The sequence below is a fragment of the Psammomys obesus genome, unplaced genomic scaffold, assembly GCF_907164565.1.
Source record: "Psammomys obesus unplaced genomic scaffold, mPsaObe1.curated_primary_1811, whole genome shotgun sequence".
In the NCBI taxonomy this organism is placed as follows: Eukaryota; Metazoa; Chordata; class Mammalia; order Rodentia; family Muridae; genus Psammomys; species Psammomys obesus.
In genome coordinates this window covers 20570994-20593946 of record NW_026591598.1, presented here as the reverse complement: position 1 = coordinate 20593946, position 22953 = coordinate 20570994, and the positions used below count along the sequence as shown (strand labels likewise).

The following is a 22953-nucleotide window of genomic DNA, read 5'->3' as shown; positions in this document are numbered from 1 at the left end:
GTTGTCACTGACTTTCCGCTGCCCTTGTCCAATGATGTTGTGGTACTTTGGTAGCTTAGCAATTAGTCATCAGTAAAACTTTTTATCAAGTTTTAGAGAGATTTATGTCAGGTCACTGAGTTTAATGTGATTAGAAATTGAGGTTGGCCAGCAAACATGGGAATTGTTTCGGATCATATTCTCATCTTAGTTCCTCATTAACAAGCTAAAGCTCAATAACAACAATAATACTATACACTGTTTTTATAGGGTCTGTATAGCCCTGGCTGGTCTGGAAATCATTATGTAGACCAGGTTGGCCTTCAATTCACACAGATCTGCCTGCCTCTACCTCCCAAATGCTGGGTGCTGGGACTAAAGGGGTGCACACCACATCCAGCTGTTTTCTGTTTTGTTTGTTTTGTGGTTTTTGCGGGTTTTTGTTTGTTTTATTTTGTTGTACTTTTAAAGTGTAACAAAGTTGTGTTTTCCCTGGATATACAGCAGACTTTGGGTACTTCTTGCAGATATAGACCTTCAGTAATTACTCTGTGTGTTTCCCCACCCCCACCTCAGTGTAATGCTGTACTGGTGGGGGAATGGCAGAAACTTCAGATAAGCAAAAGAGAAAATTATCCCATTTTCTCAGAGAAAACCATTATGTAGTTATGGATTATTTTCTCTTGCATATTCTTATATTTAGGCTAAAAATAAATAGTACATTTTTATCAATAAGTGGGTTTATTTAGTCAGCAATGTATTTATTTGTGTGTGTTCACACATGTATGTATAGGCGCACTCCAGAGTGAGAGTCTCTCAGAAAACAAAAAGTAAACAAGCCCCCAAATATAAATATACCTCTCCCAAATCCCCTCTTCCATAGTCATCTTTTTTTTATGGAACATTTTTCCTTCTGCATATCATTGTATCTTAGAAGATACCACATCTCATGGAGATACAATGAAGTATGGATAAAGAAAGAATTCACTCAACTGGAACATTGTTGGTTTGCAAAGGTATATACTGACTCAAGAGCCAGGAAGTTCCAGCAGAGCCCAGGTTGTTAGTAAAGCAGAGGGGTAGTCAAGCTGCCACAGTCCCCTTGTGTTTGGTGGGTTTTCCTGGCAGCTGCTGCTGTCCCTGCAGTCCCATTCGTAGACACGGTCAGTGTGTGGGTGGTGACCAGCGGGGCCTGGGTGTCTACCAGTGTGAAGTAAAAGAAAGAAAGAAAAAGACTATCTCTGAGGCCAGGGGCAAAGGAAATCATAGTAATAATACCTGTGTGGGTTAGTGGACTAACCAGGGGCTTGGCAGAGTTTGTACATCAGTTTACTTCACTTTCCATATTTGACTCTACTGGCAAATGGACAGTCATTGCTCTTAAACATTGGAAAGCAGCTTTTGTTGTTCTGTGTGTATTTTTGTGTTCAACTTCAAGTTTTGCAACTGTCTCTTCGTAACTTACCATGTGAGGGGTGCTTTGTTTTGAAGAGGAAAATGTGTGTGTGTGTGTGTGTGTGTGTGTGTGTGTGTCTGTTTGTCTTGTCTGTCTATATTCTACTCCTGTAAGAGCTGAGGGAGGCTTGGGTGCTGGTAGGAAGAGAAGAACCTGTAGTCTTACCTAGGGTGGTCAGGTGGTCAGGAAAATAGCCACAAATGGAGGTCACACAGGCCTGGGTTTAAGACTGTCTCCTCCAATTAAGTGATTTAGAAAGGAAGACTCTTCCACTGTCAAGCCCCAATTTCCACATGTGAAAGAGGAAAAGTAGTAAATGAAGTCTGACATAGATTTTAGTAGTGTCAGTGTCTGGGAACATGAGAGCCAGACTGAGAGCCCTGGGTTTGCCCAGGAAGTCAGCATCCCAGCCATGAGCTGAGAGTAGGACCTTTGTTCTGAGGGAAAGTCACTTCAGGAAAGGCGATTAATGTGGTGAGAGAGGAAAGAAGTGAATGGAAGGAGTCAAGGTGTGTAGGGGAGAAGGTGTGTGTCGTCCTAAAAAGAATGACTATCTGTAGTTCTGGTTCAGTGTTTTACTCAGGTATTTTGCAGTCTGGTTTGCGGGGAATAAATGTGTATGTGTGCACATGCAAACTTCAGACTGTTTGCAGAGTTGATGTTCTTTCAAATCTTAGCATGACCAGCTAAGAGTTTGTTGGCAGCATCTCAGAGGAGTTGAGCAAACATGGGTGGTCAGGGAAGCGTCTCGCTTGAGTAGATTCTGTGTCCTGGGTTTTCTGCTATTTTTCTGCAGTATCTCAGAGCCTTAGTTCTGACACATATGCTGGATGGTGTCAGTATTAACAGGCAGTGGAGTTCACAAAGCAATCATAGCTTGCCACCCACATGGCTCATTCACAAAGTGTGTTCATTTTCTGAAGTCTCTGTAAATCATGCTAGTAAGAGACTTCTGATCTGTAGCTCAACTGTGCAGACCTGGACTGGACTGACAGAATATTTTAGAAGGCAATTTGCTAAGTCACATTGGAGAGCATGTGGTTGTAACCTGTTTTCATGTACAGGAAACAGTTGCAGATCAATTCCTCACACGGTGGCGGGGTGGGGTGGGGACCAAACCTAAAGAAAGACTAAGATTTTACAGCTTCTGTTTTCTGCTTTTTTTTTTTTTTTTTGCATTCTTCATCTTGCTTTTCTGAAATGCTTTAGAATGCTTGTGTATGGTGAAAACAACTGTTTGGAAAGTTGATGAAACTGTTTCTAAGCACCCCTGTCCTAACGCAAGCTTGTTCTTGTCCATCCCTAGGTGTACTACCCAAATTTGGGGTGGATGTGCATTGATGCCACCGATCCTGAGAAGGGCAACTGGCTCCGCTATGTGAATTGGGCTTGCTCAGGAGAAGAGCAAAATTTATTTCCACTGGAAATCAACAGAGCCATTTATTATAAAACCCTAAAGGTAATGATGTGGGCGTTAGTCTGCTCCTGGCTACTCTGCATGCATTCTCTAGATGCAGTCTAGTTGTGGCTGACAACAACTTTGCAGACCTAGAATGGATTGTGTTTGAAGTGGTTCATCCATGCACCCAAGACTCTGTGTTAAATACATGGTTGATGAGGTCTTGCGTGTGGGGAACCAGAGCAAGAAGACTGTGTTGAGTGATTGCAGACCGCATCTTTCTTCATACTGTTGATGATCTGTGTCAGCTGCTCCCTCCTCCACTGACACAGATGCACTGGGGACCATCTGGAAGACTATCCCACTGTGAGTAACTGTCAGTACTGTGAAGGTGCATGTTAACAAAGAGCACACTCATAGTGTTGAGTGTGCGTGAAGCCTTGGATTCGCTTTTTGTTTCTTTGATTATATTTAGGTTAGAATTTGGGATATATTCTTCCTCCTGTCAAATATTTTCTGGGTATATTAGTTGCAGAGATGAAGAGGACAGCCATGCTCAGAGCTTGTGATGATGGCACCCAGCACATTTAGAACCTTAACTACTAGGATGCTTTTCAAAGTAGCATGTTTCTTTGGTGAATCCCTGTTTTGTATCCACAGGTCACGTTTCTGTAACAGACAGATCTATATTCCATGCCTGGAATGTTCTAGAGTGGAATGTTGGGGCTGGAAAGATAGATGATGGTTGCCTCTTTTGGAATAGATACCTCTGTCCAAATTGCTCTAACAAACAATAGCTCTTCATTCACTTAGGTCCATTTTATATGTCAGAAACTGGGGGACAAGTCTATAGAAATCTTTTTTATGTTTTTAAATCTTCACAGTGTTGGAAACTTCTTGAGCATTTCAGGCATTGTCCTGAGATCATAGGCGTGGTGGCATAAGGCCTTTTGCAAGTAATGTTAGCATGTGGCTGTTAAATTTTCTTTAGTTGTATTTTCCTAGCATTGACATATAACTGTGACACTTTTAGACCTAACCCTGGCTTCTAGGCCCTGCAGCATTTGGATTTTTTTTTTTTTCCATTTTCATACTCAGGCTGCTCAGAACCTTGTTTTTTATTTCTTAATGCTGAATTGTAGTCACAGGCTTTTCTAGTAGCCCTGCAGCCTAGTTCCAAATGCCACTAAGGATTCATTCTGTTTCTCAAATACATTGCAAGCAGGAGATACATCTGGTTCTGTTGGCAAGGTAGAATCCTAGTAGAGACAAAGTAGCTGTGAGACAGGCAGTGTAAACTAAAGATGGAGACAGCTATGTAGGGTAAAGAATGGAGGTAGCTAAGTAGGTTGAGTGTTCCTTATTTGGAGCGTTTAGTGTCAGTGTTTTGGATTTTGAACATTTGCATACACTTAGTTCTTGGGGATGGGACCCATATCTAAATACAGAATTTACCTAGGTCTCAGATACATCTGAGACAAGTGGACCTACAAGAACTTCATATAGTTGGTCTTGCTTTGGATTGTGGGTCATGTCACCACTCAAAAGTTTGAAATTTTGGAGCATTTCTGGTTTCAGAATTTTTATTGGGAGCAAATGTTTAATAAACTAATAAACTAATAATAAACTAATTCACATAGTTGCTGTGAAAAGTAGATAGTATGCAGTGGATCAGTATAGAGTATTAATAACTACTCCAAGTGTTAACTAATGAGCTATACTGGCAGAGCGTAATTCTGATCTTTGTACACTTGAAGTCCTGACCTTTGGTAGTTGTTGAGGGATGCTTGAGGCCTTTGGGTCCCTCAGCTGTGATTTCCTGATTCCTGATTCAGCATTCAAAGATTCAGCATTCTTTGAGCAGGCTTTGTAAAAGAATTATGTGGGATAACTCTAGACTCTTCTTCAGTTTGTTGCAAGAAATCTTGAAAGTGTTAAGAAGTACAGGGAAAAAAACTGAATAAAAAATACAATTTTTTTTTTTTTTTTTGTCTTTTGTAAGAGAGTGTTTGTTAGTATATAGCCTGATAGTATGGCAACAACATAGTTACTAACAGTGTTGAAAGCAGCTCAGTACTGAATAAACTAGGCTCCCCTTCAGTACATCGCCAGGCTATCAACATTTAAGTTATTTTTTATTTGATTTGCAGTACACAGATTCTGGGTTGTATTTTGCAATAAAGAATAACTTGAATGGACATGAGTGCTCTTCTCTATGAAGAGCTTGTGGTTATTCGTGCCCTCTCCATCTATTAGTGTTTGGGCTCAAACCCAGGACACTGAGCTTCATCCCATCCCTGTGCAGATATTGAACTCATCTCATAGTGAAGGACAGCTAGCTCTGTTGATGCCTGAAGAGCAGTGAAAAGGGAAACAGGTGTTCTTGTTGTTGGAGGCCTGAGGGTCTCATGGTTGCTTCTAGCCCAGGTTCTTATGCTGTTGACTGAAGACCATAAGTATACATTTGCCCTCACTCCCCTTTACTTTTAAACTTTGCTTTTATTTTATATTTTCTAGAATCCTAATCATTTCAAATAGTTTTTAATACTATTTCATAAGTGTATGCCATAGAAAGAGAAATGAACTAAAATTTACATGATCTAAAACAGTTTAATTTTGAAATGCAAACAAAACAGATGAGCTTTTCAGCATCCTAAAGGCATTTGTGATGGCTGTTTTAGCTCATTAATAGATTGTTAAATTGGGTTATGGGTTAAGTTTAGCTGACTCAACAAAGGATATGAGACATTAATTCAAAAACAATAAAGTGGCAGATTTTAGCTATTTTTGGAAAAAGAAAGTAAAGAGTGGCTGATTCTTTTATTTTAAACAACTTGATTTTTTTTTCCCAAGACAGGGTTTCTCTGTGTAGCCTTGGCTGTCCTGGACTCACTTTGTAGACTAGGCTGTCCTTGAACTCAGAGATCCCCCTGCCCCTGCCTCTGCCCCCCAGAGTGATGGGATTACAGGTGTGCATCACCACTCCACACTCAACTTGAATATTTTGAAGTAGGGGAATTCTGTAGACCATGAAGCAAAGTCATGCTTACTGTCTAAACTGGAAGCTTTGTAGAAGTAAGGACCTTTGCTCTTTAAAACAAAAACAACGGATGAGTACGGTGCACACACCTTTAATACGAGTGCTCAGGAGGTAGAAGCATGTGGATCTCTGAATTCAAAACCAGACTGTTGTACCTAGAGAGTTCCAGACCAGCCGAGGCTACACAGTGAGATCCTGTCTCAAAAAAAGGCAAAGGAAGAACAAACAAAAATCCCAGGACCAAACTGTTACATAGTCACACTGCACTGGCACATGGGGAGCCAGCCCTTAGGCAGTATTGTATTAGCTGACCTGCCTGCTCAGCCAAGATTGTATCTGTACAACTGACCTGTCTGTCGTTGCAGCCATATCCTTATAGGAAAAGAACTCTGGCTCTCATTTGGCTCCTAGGCCTGGGCAGTTACTTTGATAACCTGTCAGTGCTGAGGATTTCTTTCTGATAGATCCCACCTCTGCCTTCTGGGCATCCCAGAAGCAGTCTGTTCACAGTGCATGGTCTCAGGAGGCAGGTGCTGTCCATCTGACTCATTATAAAGACCCTTCCTCCCTTTGTGACTGATTGCTGTTTGTGGGGAGAGGATTTTGTCAGGAAGCAAATGTTCTGCTACTTCTCAGTCTTTTCACCTACTACCCTTAGGTACACTGGGGAGCTTTGTCTGGATCAATCTGTGTTGATGATTGCAATATGGATTATTTTAATTACCTCATTCCCACTGATTCTACATTAAATAAGAACATTCCCTTTTATTTGTGTCTTCCTTCGATCATCTGAGTCAGCATGTGGGTTTAGATGGGCTTTTTCTTAAACTTTCTGAACAGCAGGGTCCCTGAGGGTGAAAGAAAAGGATTTTCCAATTCTGTTGAGGACTCACTCTTCTACTCAAAATATTTCTTCAGGATGTCGCAGGTATAGTGGTGTGATGGTGTTAGGTGTGACTGTGAAGAGTTTCATGTTTCAGGAGCATAATTCATAGGAGGTATTGTTTGGCATCTTTGTAACTAGAAATTGTGACGTACACTTTTGATGTGTTTTCACAGGTTTGTGCTGGTTAATGACTGTTGTAGGTTGGGCTGTGCCTGAGCTCAGCGCTTCTGTACTTAGAAATAGCAGTTGTGTGCGTGGATAAAAGTGCAGAGTGTTCCTGCTTAACTTGTGCTTGGAATCAGAAACGTATGCTGCTAACTCCTTCCCGTGCCATTTGCTTCCTAATGGTCTTTTCAATTTCTCATCCACTGGAATTTCATGGGCAAAATGGTCCCATGTTTTATTTTCACTCTTGCGTGGGTGGTGGCATGAGGCTTAAAGCTAGCTCTAAGAATCTGGTGACGGAAGCTGAGCAGTAGTTCCAAGCAGCCCGTGCACGCAGTCCTGTGAACCTCCATGACAAGCTGCCTGGTCGTCCTGCTTGACCTGAGCGCTGTGCCTTGGCCCTACTAGCCCTGGCCTCGGCGCTGCCTCCTGTCCCGGCCTGCGCTCTAGGTTCCTCTGCCTTCCTGCGCGCGCCCTGGCCCCGCCTCCCCTCCGCGCGCGCCCGTGGCGGCGGCGCCCTCCCGACAGCTGTTTGCGGTCGGCGCGGCGCTCCTGCCCGCGGTCGGGCCGCCCCCGCCAACAACCGCGTGTCTGATTGGTCCGCTTCTTGTCTCTTCTCCTCGGTAGCCAATCGCGCCTGGCGAGGAGCTCCTGGTCTGGTACAATGGGGAAGACAACCCCGAGATAGCAGCTGCGATTGAGGAAGAGCGAGCCAGCGCCCGGAGCAAGCGGAGCTCTCCGAAGAGCCGCAGAGGTAGGAATCGCCGCCGCCGCCGGGCCTGGGCCGCACCCGCGCCGGTGTAAGGGTCGTGGGCCGGCCGTCGCCCGTGGCGTCGCGGTGACCTTTCCGGGCTCGGCCCACCGTCCCCGCCCGGCCCGCTGCTGAATCACGGCGGTCCCTGCTCGTTCGGGCTGTTTGCGAACTTGTTTCAGAGCGCCCGCTCGGCGGGAAGTGCGCGTGCGGCCGCGGAGTGCGGGCCCGGCCCTGCTCCCGGAATCGGCCGGCGGCGCCGCGAGGGAGGGCCGCCTGCGCCTTCCGGCCCCGCTGACAGCGCAGGACGCGGCCGAGGAGGTAGACGGGAAGGGAGAGCCGCACTTGTAAGAGACAAAGATGGGGTGCACCGGGGGCCGAGGGCAGTGGGCTGCCGCACAGGATGCGTTGGGCTTTGTGGAAGTTAAGGAGGCTTGCTTTGCCAGTTCTTACAGTTTTGTGATAAACGATGTTTTGAGCAGAAGGTAGAACATAGTCACACTTACAAAAAGGAGGGGATAATTTGTGGGTAGGAAAATAGTTTGGTTGACTATATCATATTTCCAGCTGGCATGCCGATACGTCGCTGGAATATTTTTACGAAAGACTTTAATGTGAATTTGAGGTCTCTCATTTGAATATAGTTTTAAAACAGGCCAAGGCACTATACTGTCGTTTATATTACAACAAGAACATTGGGTTTTTGTTTTGTTTTTTGCTCTCCCCTTAGATCTTATTAAGTTTTTGTAATCCGAACAAGCCTGTTCTTTTCCCAGACATTGCAAGTATTTTGTGGGAGTGAGGCTATAAATAAAATCATAAACATGGTTTTGGAAAACTCTCAAGCCATATTTGATGAGCTCATTGTGACTTTTGAATTCCATATTCTTTGTATTTCACAGCAAAATGAAATAGGCTCACCCAAGGGATGGCTGATGTGTCGCTTGCTGACTACATTTTTCTCTTTATTGACGGTGATTTAGTTGCTGCTTTAGGTCACTAAATACTTTGATTCTGGGTCAGATGATAAGAGTCCAGAAAATTCCAGCCCTCCCCTGAGTGTTTTAACTCTGTATGGGCCAAGGCTTAGTATTTTTCTGCTTCATTATTTTATTTTACTTGTTTCTGTGCTTACTGTATGTTTTGTTAGTAAGCAAGAATCATGCTAGTAGCCTTCTTAGATAAGCTATGACTGTGGAGGCTGAAAATTGGGGGACATAGGGACTTCCTTACTGTGCCTCTAAACTTAATTCTTAATTCAAGTTACAGATCTGATCAAATTCTCAATTTGATCAGATCTGTAACTTGATGGCAGTCTTACTTTGCTTTGTGGTAAACTTTGGCGTGTCTATTCAGAGCCTGTTTTGTTATTCTTTTTCTTTATTCCTTACTGCTCTATTCAGTTAGTCCAATATAGAGGGAGAACCTTAAACTAATCTTTCTGTGATTATTAGTGATCTACAGACTTACACATTTCATAGCTAGATTGCTGAGTTTTATAATGTTTGCTAATTTTGTTTGTTGTTTTTGGTTTTGTTTTGTGTAGCCCTGGACTCTCTGTTCTGGACTCTTGGCCTGGAACTCAGAGAGATCCATCTGCCTCTGCCTCCCCAAGTGCTGGGTTTGCACCACCACACCCTGCAAACATTTCTGTAGATCAGGCTGGCCTTGAGTTCAAAGATCCGCTTGCCTCTGCCTCCTGAGTGCTGGGATTTAAGGTCCACCACTGCCTGGCAGTAATCCATATTTCTTACTGCTCCATTATTATTTTGGTAAAGAATCTGTGTAGCAGACAGCTCACTGAGTCCTTTTTTGAGCTTTAATTAAAAGCCTTTTGTGGAGTTCATGCTTAGAACATACAGCCCACTCTGCTTTGGACAGTTTAGTTCGGAAGAGGCTTGTTTGCTCTCTGTGACCTCGAGTTTGGAAAGTTTAGTAAATCAAACGTTTCTCTTTTTTCTTCTTTTTTCTCTCTTTCTTTCTTGTTCTCTTTTTTTGTTTTTGTTTTTTGAGACAGGGTTTCTCTGTGTAGCCTTGGCTGTCCTGGACTCACATTGTAGAACAAGCTGGCCTTGAACTCACAGAAATCTGCCTGCCTCTGCCTCTCCGAGTGCTGGGATTGCCCAGGAAACATTTCTTAAATGCTGTAAAATCTAGCTTAATAGCTTATAAGATATGAAGGCAGAACTTTTTATATTAAGTCGGTATGATTTTAGGCATTTTAAATAATAGTATCAGAGAAAATCAGAGTAAATTGATTCAGAGGCAGTGTGGACTATTTCTAAGCCAGATGTTGGGGGAATGCAGCTGACTAGTACATTGGCATTGGGAATAACGTCATACTGTTGAAACAGGGGACTAGGTTCTTCACAGCTCTGAGCCTCAGCTCCTTTGCATGGCACCTGCTATGCCCTCGTGTTTACATGAGGGACTTTTCAGAACTCATCAGATCATTGGTGGATCATAGGGACTGTTGGGTGTGATGGGTAATGAAAAGCCCTGGTTCCTATGTCTGTCACAAACTGGCTCCCTTCTCTCTTGACCTTCTTTTCTGACATTAATGTTTGTTAAACCCTCTCCTGTGCTGGACTTTTGGGCCAGTTGTGTAGTTCCTTGGTTAACAGAAAGACAGCGGTCATTCTCCAGGTGCCTCTAACCTAGACTTGGGGGAAATGGGTGCATCTGTAAGTGATCAGTGTCTGTCTGGCTGGCAGGTAGTTGGCCCTTAGTCAGCACTCACACAATGTATAAAGAAAGAACAGTACGTAGTGCTTTGAGAAGACAGTTCATATTGTCCTGGACCTGTGGGGCAGGTGGACAAAGGACATGCAATTTTCCCATGGTCACAGGTGCACAGACACTAGGCAATTTTCGCAGGAATATTTTGAGTTGTCAGCTTTGTGTTTCTGCTGAGTTGTTTACACGTCTGAGCAGACTCTGTAAGGTTGAATGTCAGAAGTGCCTTGGATTGGATAGATTATAAAGTTTTCAGGTAGAAAAGTGGGAGGTTTTAGTGTTTCTCCAGCTGTTTTAATATAAACTGTATAATGTAGCAGGAAAAAGGCCACATTTAGTTTTTTTGTTTTTTGAGATGCTGTTTCTCTGTGTAGCCTGGCTGTCCTTAACTAGTTTTGTAGACCAGGCTGGCCTCACAGCAGTCTGCCTGCCTTTGCCTCCCAGAGTGCCAGGATTATAGGCCTGGGCCTGGCTAGGATCACATTGAGAATTTTTATCTCCTTTTTGATTTCTGTCCCCTATTGATGACTGAGAAGTGAATTTAGTTTGCTAATCATAAGTAATGACTGTTGATGAATCTTTCTCTGCTTATTTAGTGGCACTGGAGATGAAACTCGGGGTGTTGGGCTAATAAGCATGTACTATGCCCCTGCACTAAATACAGTTCTGGTGAACACTTGTTTTGAAACTTGACTGCAGTAGTGGTGTGTGTAGAGACAGCCCTACCTGATGGAGCAACAGTTGCATTACCCAGATGGGCTTGGTGGAAGGAGTGGGAAACCTGAGACTCCTAGGTCTTTACCAGGTGTGGGCCAGTCTTGACACACTTTTCCAGCTTTAGAAGTGTGATTGTGAAGCCGCTTGAGCTGTAGCTACCTAATCTCTTGGTTACTGAGAGGAACAAGTAGGATAATTTAAGGGGGCGGGGAGGGCGTATTTCTGAAGCTAGAAGACATGTAGAAACTATATTCTTGTGTGGCTGTGGGTTCTTCAGCCAGTGGATGTATCTGACCACGCTGGTGAGAAGAAAGCTCTAGGGAATCACTGGATTCTTCCCCATAATCCTCATTAGGCCCAGCCTCACTCCCATTCACTCGTATTAGCAGCCTGTCTAACCCACTGACCTTCCTGTTGCAGCAAGTTAGGAGAGAAGAGTTACTTATCGCAACAAGAAGTCCCTTGGATGGGACTGAGTTCTGGATGATGAAGAAGACTTAAGTTTATAGCCCGTAATAACAGGATTATGTTCCTTAAAGTCAGGAGGTTTGATCCTTTATCGACTAGTGTTCTAGGTGACTTTGAACTACTACACAACATTTAAATTATGGTCAGCCTTCAGAACACATAGAATTGTTGAAATGAAAACTGGTGTAATGAAGAACACTCAAGTGTTTTGAAATTGAGCATACTTAACATTCTTCCCCAAAGGTGCTAAACAGTTTATGTCAGGTTAGGAAAGCTGAAAAGTTCCACATGCAGAGAGCTCAGTCCAGGTAGGGTGTGAGCAGATTCTGGTTCTTGCTCTCAGTGCCTTTTAGAGTGAGAGGCCATCTGCTCTAGCCTAGTAACGTCAACGTGGATGAGAAGTATCTGGGGGTTGTCAAGGCCTTCCTGCGCCTGGGTCATAAGTAACGTGAAGCTCTGGGGGCTGAGGCCTCCAAGTAGGAGAAGAGCATATGATCTAGGCAAGCTTTTGCCTCAACAGAGTCCCTTGGGAGAATTTCTTGAGTTGAGAAACTCAGCTCTGTATATGGCTATATTGGCTTCTTTTTTGCCAGGTACCATGTCTGGGTTGGTTGGGGATATTGAGGAGGTGGCTAAATCAGGTACCACATGCCAACCTGGTGAAGTTTCTAGTCTACATTATTGCAACCAAGTGCAAGCCATACTAAGGTGTCTGTTCTTGTTGCTGTGGGTCAGCACGGGCCCTCTGAGGATTCCATAGTAACCTGGGAGGGATCTTGAGGAAGAGCAGTCCAGGAGTTTTGCCCCAGGGATATGGGGTCAGAGGAAGCCGTTAGGCATGTTGAAAATGTACAGAAGGAAGGCTGTGATGGTGGTGCCCAGCCTCCTGAACAGAGAGACCTGCGTCCCACCAGTGCCCCCTCTAACCCCGCATTTGTGCAGTGCTTTGTCCTAGTCCAGATGAAGAATGGGCGCTTCTCAGTGAAGAGTCAAGGATTACTCTGCTGAAGTATGCGGGGTGGGGAGATGTCCATGCTTTTTTAAATGCAATGGGCAGCAGTAAAAGGATTTGAAGTTAGCTATTCAAAAATACATTTTATAAAAGCAGAGAACAGATGGGCTTCCGTAAAGTGATTTCTTGCTCTCTTCTAGCAGCTGGAGCCAAGTGACAGAGGCCTGGCTGTGTTGCTTGAGGATGATGGCAGTTTTTTTGTGCATAGACTTTAAGTGGGCCCTCATCTGTTAACAGGTATGGAACAGGACTTCTGGGAGCCAGAGGCATTGTGTTCCTGCGCTATGGCTTCAGTCTTGTCGTGTTGGGCCCAGTGGGCTGTCTTGTGTGTGTCCTAAAGCCCTGGCTGCCATCCATCTGAGAGATGCCTGTGCTGAGCACTTGCATGTCCTGGCCACCTTTATTGCTGTGGGCTGTGTCTTAACTGTTCAGTATGGTTTCAGTTAGGCATTCATCAGGAGGGAGAAAACTTCTGTTACTTTTTCTAATTCTACTTTGGCCATGACTGAGGTGCCCCAGATTTAGGCTAAACATTGGGAAATGTTTGTTTCTGTGCCTTTGTTTTTTAATTATATGTGACCTTGTTAATAGGAAAATTGTTTGGATTAACCAGAAATTTGTAAAATGTTCTTCACAAGAGTATTTTCTTTATGCTTGTGTGTGTGTGAGTGTCTGTGCACGTGCACATGCCAGTAGGTGGAGTAGGGGTGGAGGTCAGAACATTGTGTTGAGGAGCCAGCTCTTTCCTTCCTTGTGGGCTCTGGGAATTGAACTCTGGTTGTCAGGCTTGGGAGCAACCGCCTTTATCTGCTCAGCCATCTCACTTGCCAGCCCAGAATCCTAGTACATGAAAACCTAGTTGAGACATGTGGTGGATTGTATTAGGACCTGGGCCATGTGCTGTGTATTCTGTCTATAGGTAAATCATGAGGTCCAACTTGTTTAAATCAGAAAAAAAGGTTTGATTATAATTGCATTTTCTAGAAGGTAAACTAAGGCCCTTATAATTAGTTCAAATTATCTTTTAATCTGATTATAACTTAAATGTTATGATCCCCAATTTTGTTGTTTTCTTAAATATGAACACTAGGTTCTTTGCTTAAATAACTGATTTTTAAATTGGTTTTAAAACTAGCTGTGTTTCTCTTTCCTAGGCAGTTTCTCATTCCAAATCACAGATGGTGTTTAGATATGGGAACTCAATGTTCCCAAGCATGGAACCTAAGAGAGTTGGGTGTAGTTTTATATTTGAAGTTGCCTCTAAAGAAAGGTAGTAGTGCATGCCTTTAATCCCAGTACTTGGGAGGCAGAGGCTGAGTCTGGCTCTTTGAATTCAGGACAGTTCCAGGACAGTTCCAGTTTAAGAGAGTTCCAGGACAGCCAGGAATACATAGAGAGACCCTGTCTCAACACACAAACAAACAAATAAATAAAAATAAAGCAGGAATTGGCTGACTGGGAAGAGAGAACACTTTGGGGGGTTAGTCACCAGTAGGCACTTTGTCCAGGTTAACTGGCTGGTGCTGTGTAATTTGCATTCCCTATGTATATTCTGTAAATTGATCCAGAGTTTGGTCTTAACATTAATAATTTAGGGGAGCTTATAGAACAGAAGCGAGAGCCATTTGAAAATATTTGTGCTTTCTCTAAATGTAAAAGACATATACTGAAAGCAGCCGGGTTTTTTGTTTGTTTTGTTTTTGAGTCAGGGTTTCTCTGTGTAGCTTTGGCTTTCTTGGAACTCACTCTGTAGTCCAGGTTGGCCTTCAACTTACAGATCCACCACTGCCTCCTGAGTGCTGGGATTAAAGGCATGTACCACCACTGCCCAGCAAAAGCAACTGTTTTTTGTTTTTGTTTTGTTTTGTTTTGCTTTTTTGACCAAGCCAGTTTGATGCTTTGCAAAATTCTCTGCTGAATTAATTTATTAGGTGAGTTTTAATCAGGCATATGGCAGGATTTGACACTTATTTTCCTATCATGCCATACGATGCATCACTTGTGCTACTACTGTTGTTTTCTAGCTCTGTGCTTGGTGTTGCACGTGGCTGTTACCAGCACCCCTGAAAAGAAAGAATTGTTTTTCTTACAGAGGAACCTCATGCTCCTGTGTGCACGTTAACCAAGTGCTTGCTGTTATTGGCTCTGTCTTGCCTAAGCCCAGTCTCTATTCACAGCATATCTGAAAAGGAAAGGCTGACAGTGTGAACAGTGGTGTGTTGTTGGCCTTGTTGATTAGCCTGGATGAATTGGGCTACTCTCTGGACAATTGCAGATGTGTAGACAGTGCTTGACTTAACGTCTGTAGTGTAGAGAGTAAAGTTAAAGTGAGAGCTGATGGCAGTTATTTCATTTCTGAGAGCTTATGACTCAAACTAGATTCGTTCTTTTGAGTGTCCTAAATTAAACTCTTTAAAGACTACTTCCAGGCTACTTGGACCTACATGTTTGTCAGTGTGAGGTTTTTGAATATTTTGTCTTATCTTGGCAGCAGTCATGAAGGCATGAGAGCAGAGTAAGACCTTGCTGTCCTCCCCACTTACTTGCCACTTACTTATCTTAGAATAAGGTTGGCAGAAAGGCCCAGCCTCCGACCGTTACTGATCGGTTCAAGGAAGAATGGTGTTTAGTCTCCTCTTTTGTAGCGCTCTTGAGGACTTGTCACTGTTCCACCAATAATGTATACTTTGAAGTTTTCTTAGGCCAAAGATTAAGGATCATGAATGTGCTATAATGCATAGTCTACAAATTAAATCTAGAAACTGACTTTTAATGCAGTTCTGATTTACTTTATGGCTGTGGTAGAAGGAAATCATGCTTGCTAGTTTTCTTCCCTGTCTTAGGATATAGGAAAGTGTTCTGGTTTTTCTGTTTGTTTTGTCAGAATGTTTGTTTGTGAAGGCTGGCTTCCTCTGTCTCACTTTGGCCTTTTGGAACAAGTGTGAGCTATTTGACAAGAAGCACCTCCAGAGGCCTGGTTTGCTGAGGCAGCTTGCTGTTCCTGTCCTCGCTGCTTGACTCATTCTGTAGAAAAAGGGACTTAGGAAGAGTTGCCCCAACCTGTCCTGGGCATGATCCCCCTTCCTTTCCTTCTCTCTTTTCTCTCTCCTTTACCTTCCTTCTTTTGGACCTCTCATGTAGTCCAGACTGCATTTTAAACTTCTAATCTGCCTCCACCTCATAAGTGCTGGGATTATAGGCATATGCTGTTAGGCCTGGCTGAACTGCAGAGGTCACTGATTTCTTAAGGAGTTCTAGAGTTCATTTCTTCATTGTGCTTATTCCATAGTAGCTTTAGTTTGTTTTTGAAGATGATCTCCCTATGTGGTCTATGCTGGCCTTCTGCCTCTGTCTCCCAATTGCTGTGATCACAGTGTGCATCACTGTCCAGTAATTAATTTAAAAAAATGACTTTGTGTGTGTGTGTGTGTATATGTGTGAATGTGTTGAGTGCATAGTGTTTTGTTTTTGGAGCACTGGAGCTTGGACTCAGATCCAGTCCTAGACATGCTGAAACACTTTACCATACCACTGAGCTACTGCATTACTGCATCATGGCCTGTCCCACAGTAGAATCTTTAGGTCCCCCCCCCCCCCAGCTTAAACTTGGAATATGATGTGATAAATATGAGTCTAGGGACTTTGGCTGAGAATATTGAATTGTCCCCATGGAGTCAGGTAGCTAACACCTGAAACCATGGCAGATTTGCTCGATAGACAGGACAAAGCTATCTTAGTAATCTTTGCATTCAGTTTTCAAACATTTAATCATTTCCTTTCAATTTCTCCAGAAGTTCTGAGGAAGTGATTTTACTTAGAATGTTAAGAAGCAGTGCATATGTTAAGGCCCAGTAGAACATGAGTGGGAGACCGGAGAACTCTAGGGACACTGAAGCAGTGATTAAAGCTGTTTATTACTTCCAGTTCTGGTTTTGATCTGAAAATTTCAAAAGCTCTTTTGGCTCACTATGTATCTCAGACTGGCCTTGAACCTGAAATCCTCCTCTAGTCTCCATTCCCCCGAGTGCTGAGGTTGAAGGTGTGTACTCCCACTCTGTCTTCAAAGTACTTCTTGATGGAAAAATTTTAATCATCACTTGCTGAATGGATAGTTATCTTACATGTTATATACTCAAAGTGTATCATAACATTTGTTTTGAATGTACAGGAATTCAGAGCCAAGACATTTTATGGCAAAATAATGATATTTGTGTGAGCATGGCATATAAAAATTCTCTGGTTTCTGAAACAAGATGTAGTCTTTGCTTACATGATACTTTGGACATTTTCAAATGTTATGTTACTAGTTCAAATGCTTATGTTACTAGTTTAATGGTGTTGGCTTCACCAAGACCAGTTTCACATTTAATGAATGGGCTCTATGTTAAGGAGAGGTTTGTCTCTGCTTTGGTTAAAAGGAAAAACAGTGAATAAATATGCTTAAGGTAATACCTCTGGCTCTTTTATTTATTCGTGCTATAGTGATAATCTTTCCTTCTGTGTTTATAATTCCACCTCCTGGGGTGCAGTCTTTTGTAGGTTTCTTGACATCACATGCCACAAAAAATGAAGGTAAACTGGTTTGTTTGCTTGCATTTAGATCTAAGAACAATATTTTGGGCATTGTTTAAAGTTGTAGTACAGTTGAGAATGGACAGTAATTCAGTATCTGGGCCTTTGTTGTTTTTACTGTTTGGCTTCTCAGATTTGGTTCTTATTTTCCTGCCAGTGTGAGATATAGAATATTCCTTACTGGGCCTGCTGGCTGTTTGTACTTTTAATCTGGGATTACCAGAGAGAGCCTCTTTCTCTGTGTGATAGAGTGATGACTGCTGGCCGTAAGCTTAAAGTCCAAAGTCTAGGAGAAGAATGAGAGCGTCACTCTGCACCTCCCTTTTGGGTCCTTTGCTGTGAGGATGTTAATGTTCACAGGGGCAGCAGGCATTGTGGAGACTGTCCATGAGTGGATAGGTTTGTACTGTGAGTGGCCCTGGTGGTCAGTCTCTCATGATTTCTCCAATATGGGACACTCATAGTCTGTGCAGGCTGGACTGTGCGGTTCACAATGGCAGCCACACACTTCTAGATCTAGGAGGATCAGCCTGTCATTAGCTGCAGTTGGTTTACCTTTTCTTTTTCCCTTTTTTTTTTTTTTGGTTTGCCTTTTTGTAAGGACCCAAAGTTCCATATGTACTCATTAGGAATTTTGCCAGCAGCTACATGAATTATTCCTGGAACTAGCTTTTCCTTGTTAGTTGGCTACAGGAAAGTTTGATGATAAGATAGAGTCTGAATGTCATTTGCAGTTACTATTGCATCAAAACTGTACATTCAGTAATTGAAGATAAAAATAAGCTATACTGTATGCTAAGACAGTGAATTCATAGTTGCAATAGAGTGTAGACAATATTAAATCGTGTGTGGTCTACTCTGTTTCTGGTTCAGCTTTGGGGAGACGGTATCCTAGGCAGTTTTGGGTAATTGTCAAAAGTACATGAAATTGTCCCTGTTTCAATTTCTGGGTTAAAAAAATGACCGAGGTGTTTTTTTTGCTTTTATCTTAAGCCAAGTAGAAATGCACATTTCATGGATCCACAGGCTTTATTGTTGGTTGCTTTCTTGGTGAGTACAAGTCAGTTAACACTTTGCAAATGGATAACTTCTTCAAACCAAGTCCAAAGTGTGTGTGTGTGTGTGTGTGTGTCTGTGTGTGTGTGTGTCTGTGTGTCTGTGTGTGTTAGGTGGAGGAGCCGGATTGTAGACTTCTCTATACTTCAGGTGTTAAATGTATGAGGAATGGACTGTGCGTGAGCAACAGCAGTTGGCATAACTGTGTGGAACATTAAGGCCAGATTGAAAAACCAGAAAATAAAAAATGAGGCAGCCAGATTGACTCCTTGCTTTACTAATGTTGCTTTACATGTTTTTGCCTTTTAGTTTACCTCTCAGTAAAATTGGGTAAGATGAGCAGGCTGTGGTAGCTCATGCCACCTGAGCCAGACTGGGCTACGAAGTGAGAGCCTTTGTCTCAGAATAGCAACAGCTAAAGATGAGGACAAGCCTTTCCTTGCTGGTTGCTGTGCATCTACTGGTCTTTCCCCTAGTCATGGGGTACCAGCTTAATTCTGTGGTGACTGTTAGTCCTTGAGCTTACCAGCACACACCTAAAAAGTCAAGTTTCAACACTTTTTAACATGTACTTTAGAAACCTACATGTTTTGCTCTGGAGATATGGACTTTAAATAGATTTAATTAGGTAAGAGTTATTAGCTGTGTTGTGGCCTGGAGGAGTCTCCCTGCCTCCAGAGCTGCCCTCTGCACTTGTTACCTAAACTCTCTCACCTGTGCTGATGGGGTGTGGTCAGATGGCCCTGTGGCATTTGATGTGCTGCACATCTGGTCACCATTGGCTTTTTGGAATGAAGGCTTGTCTTCGTTCTTTGTCCTACCTTGTGTAGTTCATACCATTCCTGACTGATGGGCCTTTTAGCCAGATTTAATGTGTTTGACATTTTGAATGAAGTTTAGATATATTTTCTCAAATCATTAGGGAGTCATGACAGTTTAACTGTGGAAACATTTCAGATTTCTTTGTATTCTTTATGGGTGTGAAGTTAGGAAAAACGTAGCTGTAGAAAAAAGAGGTGTGATTGTGCCAAAGGTACTTACCAAGTTTTTACTCTCAGGTAAATTTGGAGTTATTTTAAAGGAAAAAAAAAATCTGAGAACTGTGTAGCATGTTACTTTCTTTTCTATGAAATGAAAAGCATTCCAGCCTCTTACCAGTGTCAAGCTTATAGACTGACAGGCCCTCATCTCTGGTGCCTACTTGTTCCTGGGGCCAGAGTGTGATGCTTGAGACCAGAGTCTCAGATACTGGTCCCCATCAGTCCTGTCACCTCAGTTTCCTGATTCTTTCTTGAGTGGCTTCTGGTGGCTTACAGGTACACAGATACAGAAACAGGCTGGAATTGTTTGTGGAGAACTTAGTTTCATATGTGTTCCCTGTTTTTTTTTTTTCCTGTCTCCATATCCACTGTAGACCATTAAATCACCTCCAGTGGAGCACAGTGCTGACATTTTCCCCCCTGCCTGCCCACCACCCTCTCACATAACTCTGCCTATTCGAGGAACCAGCGTTGCCATTACCTATTTAGTCTTCTACTTTATTAACATGATCAAAAGAGAGTTTTACTTTAAAAAAAAAATCTTACCCGAGCATATACTTTGTGCTTTCTCCCAGTTGAACTTTTTCATCTGGTTTTGGGAACCCAAACTTGTATCTTAGCCATGTATCCTGAGTGCTCCTCAGCCCATAGCTATAGCTAGCTTTGCCTTACAGAAATGTGGGGGGGAAGAAGTATAATGAGTTTTAGTGCTTTAATGACTTGCTCACACTTTGCCTGAGATATAGAAGGATTTAGTATGTCTCATGCTTAAGAGTGAAATTAGAACCCGGAAATTGTCATTAACAGGCCTCTTGGAACACAAAGGATAAAGGGGAGAATTGGATGGGAATTGAATTCCAGATTGGGTACTAACTTGATGTGTTGTGACATGTGATGTGTTGTGGCTTGAATCCGTTCGTATAATAAGGTCAAGTTTAGAACTGTATTTGAGGTTAAGGGAGCTGGAGAAGTCTTCAGAGTTCTGCTTCATGGTATTCTGGTGGCTCTCACCTTTTACTGTATTCAACTCACCCTCTCCCATACCCATTACCCATGGAGTGCCCACTGAGTCTCTGGGCGCCGCATCCTACCTCTCAGTGTTTGCTGAAATCTTTCTGTTCTCTACTGTGAAAGCACACTTTCAGTCCTCAGATTTCCCCCGAGGGACAGGAAGAAAGACTGTACAGAAGGGGGAGATTGTGGAGAGTAATGCTGTGAGATTAGGGAGAGAAATCCCAGGGATGAAGATACTTTACCCGGCTGGCTAGGGAAGGGGAACACAAGACGAAAGAAACCGAAGAAACGTTGAACTTGGAAGTTATGATGTTAGTGATAATGTGGGGAGTAACGGGGCCAGAAGTCCAGTTGCTGGGAGGTAGGTCTGGCTAAGTGGCGAGGACTAGAGGCAGTAGGCAGCCTCGTCTGCTGCCTCTTGATTCTCTGCAAGGCTGTCCAGACCTTCAATGACCTTTCATGGCAATCCCAACTGCCTTAAGTTAGGGTCACTTCGTATCCAAGGATGGTGTTAAACCCCCAAACAAAGATCAGTGGGCCTGGCCTCTGTGCTGTCTTAATTTTGTTGATACTGAAGAGATGGCTAGCTCCCAGGGAGGGGGCAGCATTCAGGGAGAATTCCATGTAGTTTTAAATATAGTTCACTTAAGTCACAGTATGCAGGAGCTTCACTGTTGTGCTAAATTTTTAATGTAGCTTGAACAGACCTGGAATTTTGCATTTTCTTTGCTGCCTAAACATTTTTAAGTGAAACACTTTTCTCTAGAATTTCCTCTTGTTTGTCTAGTTTATTTGAATAGTAGAACATAGTCCAGATCCGGGTTAAATTATTAATGTGCTGCCTTAAGCAGTTTGATTTTGTAACTCCCACCTTGGGCACTAGCAGTATAAGGCTTTCCATTGTCTAGGAAAGCAGTCATTACAGCTGTTGAGTGTCTTTATATGGCAGTTGTTTGACTAGAAACACCTGTTTCCTTGGTGAATCATGTTCGGAGCAGGGTACTATGCTGTTGGCTGATACTTTGTAACGTAAGGTAAAATGAAGATGGAAGAGTGTTTCCTTCCAACTTGACTACTGTCCTTATGCTGAGTGTGTAGACACTTCATGTGTCTGCTTCATTTACCAGGGCAGTAATGGGTGCCAAGAATGGCATGTGCTGACTGAGGCGTTAGGAGATGTTTGCAGAGAACACTTTGATCAGTGTTATTTTCACTAATTATGGTTTGAATGCTTATAGCTGTGAGACCTGGGTAGACACTTCCCATCTCTGATCTGTGGATGTCTCTATGAAATTATAGGCATGGATTGCTCCTTTGAGGTCTTCTAGAAGAGTGATCCATAGATGGTGTAGGTATCATGCCATATAACCTAGGCATGGTACAAGTCTGACAGTGAGCCTACTACACTGAGAGAGAGAGAGAGAGAGAGAGAGAGAGAGATGTGAGAGACTTGACTGATGCAATGGATAATGGCTCTTTGCCTTGTTTTCTTCATCTTTATGTACACATTTCTTCCTCTACACATCAGGTGTTGTCTCTCATGTTATTCTTCGTCATTTCCATTTCACTGTCCTCATGTTTCATTCCTGTATCTTTCTTGTCTAGACCAAGTGGAGCAGCCAGCTGGCAGTAGCGCCATGTAGGACCCTGCAGGAACCCTGGTAAGTGCACTTGTGTACTTGCCGTCCACTCAGTGGTGCCCTTGCCTCAGAGACAGAGGGAGAAGGAGACTTGTCTGTCTCCTTCAGACAAGTCCTGACAGGCCGCTTGGTTTTCTCTTGCAATGTAGCAGACAGAAACCAAGTACCTGGAAAGAAATTTTCTGATTAAGGAAATGTGACAGACCCCTATCTGTCCAGCAGTGCTGGTGATGCAGGACCAGGCACTCACAGAAGTTGGAGCAGGATTTAATTTGTTTCTTGCCATAGATGTGTTTGTTCCTAGCCTTCAGTTTCTCCCACAAAGTAGCACTCTTATGGGACAGAGAGGTGGGTTTCTCTCTCTCTCTCTCTTTTTGTAGCCCCTTCAGCTCTAATCAAAGGGCCTCAGGAGAAGTAGCTTGATAAAATGGTTCTGATTAAGGAAATTTAGATGCTAGTCTTAGCTCCATGAACAAATGATAATAGTCTTGCTAGATTCCTGTTGCCATGTAAATCCATTGTTATTCACTGTTACTTTGGCAGTATCGTTTCTTCATCTTTAGAATTAGTATATTAGTGTTATTTTAGTATTTAGTATAATTTTAAATTACTATATAGACCACAGAGTCCCATGTCTGTAGTGACCCCAAATATAGTACATTGCTCTAGTCCAGTGCTCTGACATTTGAGAGATCGGCTCACAGAGAAGAGGGTAGATTTGGCTGTTTTCAGTTTGAGGTTGTCGCACTGGGAATGGAGGCATTATTGTTAGATCTTGTGGGTAGAGTGCCCCTCCCCCCTGCAATATGCTGTGCCACATACTCTAGTGAATCAACCGGCACAACAGAAAATTCTGTGACTGAGAGTGTCATCTGTGCTGAGAAACTGGGCGGGTTACCTGCCCGTTAGTGACTGTGGTGTGTTTTTGTTAGTCCTTTGGAGAAGGTGCAGAGGTGCTCATCCTGATGTGGTTTGTCCTCACTATGCATTGCATTTCCTTGGCTGTGGCTTTGTAATGAATA

At 43.0% G+C, this 22953-nt stretch overlaps 1 protein-coding gene across 2 annotated transcripts in view; it reads left to right on the top strand.

Annotated features, from left to right (window-relative positions):
* Positions 1 to 22953, top strand: part of Prdm2 (PR/SET domain 2) — a 103570-nt gene that overhangs the window by 42925 nt on the left and 37692 nt on the right. For both annotated transcript variants that reach the window (XM_055610786.1, XM_055610787.1), the window contains exons 5-6: positions 2742 to 2894; positions 7553 to 7679. In XM_055610786.1, coding sequence (XP_055466761.1) covers positions 2742 to 2894; positions 7553 to 7679 — 280 coding nt within the window. The remainder of the gene's footprint in view (positions 1 to 2741; positions 2895 to 7552; positions 7680 to 22953) is intronic.